This window comes from Chiloscyllium plagiosum, chromosome 6 (assembly GCF_004010195.1).
Source record: "Chiloscyllium plagiosum isolate BGI_BamShark_2017 chromosome 6, ASM401019v2, whole genome shotgun sequence".
NCBI classification, from domain to species: domain Eukaryota; kingdom Metazoa; phylum Chordata; class Chondrichthyes; order Orectolobiformes; family Hemiscylliidae; genus Chiloscyllium; species Chiloscyllium plagiosum.
In genome coordinates this window covers 25,886,183-25,892,947 of record NC_057715.1, presented here as the reverse complement: position 1 = coordinate 25,892,947, position 6,765 = coordinate 25,886,183, and the positions used below count along the sequence as shown (strand labels likewise).

The following is a 6,765-nucleotide window of genomic DNA, read 5'->3' as shown; positions in this document are numbered from 1 at the left end:
AAGATTAAGACTGATGGAAATGTTAAAAATTCTGAGCAGTAGTAAAGTGGGCATTATGTTGGAATAGCAATATGTTGAGCCAAGGTAGTGAGATTCAGTCTCTCACATGAGTGAGTTCTTGATCTCAGATGTACTAAAGGGTACAAAAGAGGAAAGAGTAATAACTTCAAGCTGCAGCAACTCATTTACTGTGGCTGCTTTAGGACAAGACCAGTGCAAAATCTGGGAATAACGTGCAGTCTATGTCACAGGCTGCAGGTAGTTAACGCTGTGAAGATGAAAGAAAATAGAAAAATCACCAGTCAAAAAAGACAACATAAAATCTCAAACCTTCAACAATTAAACCTATTGTTTCTTTAACATACAAAACACCTGAAATATCTTACAGTGGTGTTACAAATAAAAAATGAGAAAAATGGAACAGGAAAAGAAAGCATCAACAGAACTCCATTTAATCTTTTGAAAACCATGTTAAATTGGTGTTGTCTGTTACAGTTTAAATAAGTTGCAGACAACTCTGACCAGAATGTTAAGAACGAATTTGCCCGGATGTCCCTCAGCTCCAAAGCATTGAAATCAATACAAACACAACCTGGTACCAAAAGCAAAACATTCCTACTTTATTAGGAACAAAATTACAATAATCTTTAATACTAAACATACTATCCCTAATCCTTTTGGCCCCGTAAGGTTACAATACTTTCCGATTCTCTTGTAGATCTATGTAGCCGCGCTCCCTGTAGCTCTGTCTCTGTGAAGCTGCTTTCTTTCTCTCTGCCTCTGGATGGTCAGCTCCTCTCTGCCACTTGCTGTGCTGCTCTTCTCAGAAGGCCTCAGTCAATTCTAAGAGCAGTTCAAAGAAAGAGGGATCTGCAGGTGAACTCTGTTTTTATACTTTTTCTGGAACTGTCTATAGTTCTGAGCAATCAGGGAGTTACACTTAAGAGTTTGAAACACGAGTCAATCATTTAGATGGTATGCTACTGTTTCTTAGTTTAGCAGGACCCAGTGCCTTTCTGTCCGGACTGTCCTTTGTTTAGTGAATAAGTTGGGGGTATCTGTGTGCAGAATAACAGTTGCCTCTTACATTATGCTAATGTCATTAGCACCTGGCTGCAGTGTTTGCCCGGTGTCTGGTGTGCAGGTTTTGTGATTTCAGAGTTTCACTTGACCAATGTACTCAGTATCCCTTGCTGTTTGGCTAAGTTCACAATATACCTGTGTTTTAGCAGCCAGGCGACTGCTACATTGGTAAACTGGTCATTAAAGTATGTCATCCTCACAAACTAGCAAACAGAAGTGTTGTGACATAGTGGGCCATATCTCTCTCTCTGGGCGAGATGCTCAGAGTTTGGGTTTGACCTCAAGACATAAGAGCAAGGAAAATGCCTTGTAACACAATCAAATTGGTTTAGTATTTAACTGCAAAACCCTTCAATGCACAATGGCAGGTGATAAGAGTGGGAGAGATTCCTAGTTAGCCATGTGTTGGAAAGAATGTTGGGCCTTTCCTTTCATAATCTAAAGGTCCAGACTACAAAATACATGTAAAAGTGTATGTTGTTACAGCAATTCAGATTCCCCCAGTGAACTGTAATATACCATCACCATCAAAATTGTAAACAGGTATAAAGGAAAATAAAATCTTTATTAACATTTTCTTTTTAAACATGTATAGTGCCACATCAAACATATAACATGGATACCCATCACAGCAATAAAACAAATTACTGTACGTTGATAACATTGACATCTATGCAAACCTACCTTTCCTTTCAGTTGTCTGATAAGCTGTATTTACACTGTAAGTTTGGTATTAGTGCAAAGTAGTTAAGCACTACACTGATGCTAATCTTTGCAGTGCAAACAGGGTTTTAATCCTTGGGTCAACTGAAGTACAAAATGAACCCTTACTCCAGGAGGCTCACTCTGTTTTGCATTGGTTCCAGGTCAGGACCTGATTGTAGATTCAGGTTGCATTTACATTATCAACACAGCATTAAGCTTTACACCAACAGTTGTAGTGAAACTGCATCTCAAGTAGTTCACCAACAATAGGTTTAGAAGGAGAATCACAGCACTTGAATTGGAAAAACTGCAACTTCAGTTGCATTGTCAGGCTAATGAAAATGAATAGGATGAGGAAGTACAGAATCCAGGCGGGTCCTTTACACATTTCAAAAATATCAAGTATTCTTCTGCTTCAATTTTTTGTACCAAGCAGGACACTCTCTGTTTGTCTGCAAGAGAAAACAACAATTCAAATCAGCAAGAACATAGCATCGGAAATTCATTTTCTATTAAAGAATCCCTTACAGTGTAAAAAAGCTCTCCAAGAAATACCAATAATGATACCATGAACTACCCGTTCCTGTGGACACCAATGCCATTCTCACATTGCACTCTGAATCAGTCATGAGGGGGTCCACAGAAGGTGAAGAAGTTAAACTTGAACATATTTGAATGCGAAATCTACCGTTGGGGTAAAACAAAATGTCAGAAGTCTAACAGCTGCATAGGTTATTTTATTTTGTTTGACACTAAACTGCTTCACTCAATTATTACATACAGCAGAAGTGTCCAAGATCTTGTCTTCATAGACCATACTATCATATACCATGCCACCCTAGTTTTTGAATTTTGTCATTAATTTGTATGGAACTCAAGTTGTTGATGCCAAGCTTGCATGTTCTGATTGAGAATACACCCATTAATAAGGAAAGAGTAACAAAAACAAAAGCAAAAGCAAAATATTATGGAAGCTAGAAATCAAAAATAAAGACAAAGAAATACTCTGTCGTTCAGGCAGCCTAAGACCAAATGGGATTACAGTACAACTGATGGTTGTATGATAAATATGGTCAGCGTTTTGTGATAATGAAAGTTGAATTGAAATTCTGCCTAGGGAAGTATATGTCTGAACTCCGTTTAACCAACCTTTAACCTATGCCCTCACCCCTTCTCTTCCCTCCCACAACAATGATAGGGTACCCCAATCCTCACTTACCCCTCATGACCTTCCCAATCCAAAGGATCATAAACTGCAATTTCCATCACCTCCAGTGGGATGCCATGACATATTCTCCACTTTTGTCAGCATTTCACAGGGACTATTCCCTCCAGGACACCCTGGTCCACTCCTCTTCCATTCCCAACAATTCTCAAGACCCTCCCATGATATCTTCTCATGCAACCACAGAAGGTGTAAAACTTGCCTGTTTATCTCCGCCTTCCTCACTAAAAGCTTCAGACATACCTCCAAGGTAAAGCAGCAATTTACTTATACTTCATTCAATACAATCCACTGCATTCACTGCTCACAGTGTGGTCCCCTCTACGTTGGGTAGACAAAATGCAGACTGAGTGAATGCTTTGCAGAACACTTAAGTTCTGTCCATAAAAAATGACCCAGTGCGTCCAGTCACCTGCCAATTCAACACATCACCATTTTCCCACAACAACATTTCAGTCTCAGGCCTACTGCAATGTTCCAGCAACTCTCAGTGCAAGCTCAAAGAACAACATTTTATTTTCCGCTTGGGGATCTGCAGCCTCTAGGATTCAACATTGAGTTCAATAACTTTAGAGCCTAATTCCATCCTCCCATGATCCCCCCTCCATCCTGTAATGTCATGGGTTGTTTTTAGCACAGCCAACTCATTATCCCTACTCTCAGGGTTATCACATGACGTGGTTTGTTTTCAGCACAAACTACCCATTCTCTGCTACCCTCAGCTCTCAATAATTATCATTTATTTAGCTTCTCTTCCGTCCTGGCCTACTATTCATAATCCCATTGTTTACAAACCCCTTTCATATGTCTCTCTGAACTCCATCTCCACCTATCTGCTCACCTCCCTCTCCAAACTTGTCTTCAGCATAAGTATCAGTTTTCTCTAGCTGCTGTCAGTTCTGATTAGGAGTCACCAGACTCGAAAAGTTAACACTGCTTACTTCCTACAGATGCTGCCAGTCCTGCTGGGTTTTGGCAGCAATTTCTGTTTTTGTTTCAGATCTCAAGTATCTGGTGTTCTTTGTTTTACTTTAACTTCTGATGTTTAACAGACAGCAAAACCTTTTAGGTATGAGACCTTAAACAGATAACAGGCCTGGGACAGGAGAAAGCAGAGTATCTCTTTGGATGTCATTGTGGTAAACATGAGAAATAGAAGTGGCAGTAGATTATGATTGTTTTGAATGCATAAAAGACTGTCATTGCTGATCTGATTGTGGCCTTCACTTCACCTTGCTCTGTAACCCGCCATAAATCTTGTCAATCCAAAGTTAGTCTAAATCCGCCTTGAGTATATGGTCTGGATGGCTAGTTTGTAATGCAGAGTGATGCCAACAACTCAATTCCAGCACTGACTCTGGTTATCATGAAGCATTCTGTTTCTTAAGCTCTCTGTACACTTCAGCATGGTTACCCTCACTTTAAAACCACCACCAGTCGACTCCCCCTAATGAAGCCCTGTGGTTCAGTAGGATTATGGTGACTTTATCCTTACTTTATTTAATTTTGAACTGCCACTGTTCTCTGAAAGACAATTCCGGACACTAACAACTCTCAAAGAGACTGCTCCAGTGATAAGCCACAACAGTGCCATATTTTATTCAAAGATATTATTATCTCAAAGGTTGAAGATCAGCGATAGTATAAATCCTAAGATTGGGACTTTGAATAAACCTGCCTGGCTAGATGGTTCTTGTACCCATGTGCTAAGTGCTGCTTTTCCAGGAACCAACGATTGTTCTTCTCTGTAGTATTCTCCCTCCCTTCAATAAATGATCTTTGTGAAGCACAATGTGAGGGACTCACACACAGCTTAAATTGCAAAACAGAAATTTGGCAAATTATACATTATAAAAGCTCACATTAAAATATGCTCACATGTGTTTCAGTTTTCATTACAAGTTTGTTTTCTAAAATGTTCAATTAAGTAAAATTATACTATACTTTGGCTGCTCATTTATCACAGCATGAAATTGTATTAATTGTATGAAAATAAAACCTCCTGGTATATGATCTATTTCATGTGCTCTAATTATGGGCCAACACATTTGCCTTTTTAAGTGACTCTGTAATGTCTGGAGCAGCAGAACTAATCCTGAGATGGTGTCAAAATTGCATCACTAGTAACATAAGCGCTTGGAAAGGATGGAAGCTGATATGACAATGATGACACCCTGCCATAACAGTTTCTCATTGAATTGAACAATTTCTTGATAGAGGAGATAGGGAACTTTTAGGTGTTTCAAAAAAAAACTCATTATTCCTTCAAACGTTGTTCCTATTTCTTCCATCTCTGCATTTTTTTTGTTAAACGTACACAGTAGCAGTGAAAACCTCAACATGTCACAGCAATCTCTGCAAACAGCTTTTTTAAAATTTAGAATTAAGACTTGTAAAATCAAGAAAGATGAATAACATTTTGAATGAAATCTAAGTCGAATACTGCTGCTGGAATTCTTGAAGCCAAGAAGGCTGAGGAGACCAAGTTAATAACAATTTCAAGACTGACAGCAAGGTCAATGGTCAAGGAATACTAGTCAAAGATTAACACTTCGAGTGGAGTTGAGAGGATCAGATCAGTAAGGATGTTTGAATAGATGAACTAGCACAAGAGATTGCCTACTCATGTTCCTGTGCTAAATCTGACTTTAAGAGGTGAGGTGAGAGAAACAGTCATAGAGATGTGCAGCATGGAAACAGATCCTTCAGTCCAACTCATCCGTGCTAACCAGACATTCTTAATTAATCTAGTCCGACTTGCCAGCATTTGACCCATATCCCTCTAAAACTTTCCTGTTCATGTACTCATCCAGATGCCTTTTAAATGTTGTAATTGTACCAGCCTCCACCACCTCCTCTGGCAGCTCGTTCCATACACACACCACCCCCTGCAAGAAAAGGTGCCCCTTAGGTCCTTTTAAATCTTTCCCCTCTCACCTTAAACCTAAGCCATCTAGTTTTGGACTCCCCTATCCTGAGGAAAAGACCTTGGCTGTTCAACATATCTATGTCCTGTACAGCCACAACATGACCTAGCAATTCTTATACTCAATGCACTGATAGTCAAATCTAGCCTTGATATCAAAGACTAAGTGTGGCACCTAGAAACCCTAGCAAAAATGGAATCAATAGGTACAGGAGGGCAAATTCTCCGCTGGTTGGGAGTCATATCTAGTACATAGGAAGATGGTAGTGATTGTTGGAGGTCAGTCATCTCAGCTCCAGGACATCTCTGCAAGAGTTCCTCACGGTAGTGTCCTAGCCCAACCACCTTCACCTGCTGCATCAATGACTGTCCCTCCAGAGGACAGAAATGGAAATACTTGCTAATGATTGCACAATGTTTGGCACCATTCGTGACTCCTCAGATACTGAAGCAGTCCATTTTCAAATGCAACAAGATCTAGACAATACCCACACTTGGGCTGACAAGAGGTAACATGCATGACACACAAATGCCAGGCAAGGACCACCTCCAATAATTAACGATCTAACCACCACCCTTGACCTTCAATGGTGTTAATCACTTCGAGGAGAAAGTGAGGACTGCAGATGCTGGAGATCAGAGCTGAAAATGTGTTGCTGGAAAAGCACAGCAGGTCAGGCAGTATCCAAGGAACAGGAGAATCGATGTTTCGGGCATAAGCCCTTCTTCAGGAATGAGGAAAGTGTGTCCAGCAGGCTAAGATAAAAGGTAGGGAGGAGGGACTTGGGGGAGGGGCGTTGGAAACGCGATAGGTGGAAGGAGGTCA

The 6,765-nt window shown here is 40.2% G+C and overlaps 1 protein-coding gene across 1 annotated transcript in view; it reads right to left on the bottom strand.

Moving 5' to 3' along the window:
* Positions 1-549: 549 nt before the first annotated feature.
* Positions 550-6,765, bottom strand: part of pibf1 (progesterone immunomodulatory binding factor 1) — a 135,321-nt gene continuing 129,105 nt past the window's right edge. The window contains exon 18 of the mRNA XM_043691368.1: positions 550-2,240. Within this exon, the coding sequence (XP_043547303.1) occupies positions 2,187-2,240 (54 nt within the window). The 3' untranslated portion in view covers positions 550-2,186. The remainder of the gene's footprint in view (positions 2,241-6,765) is intronic.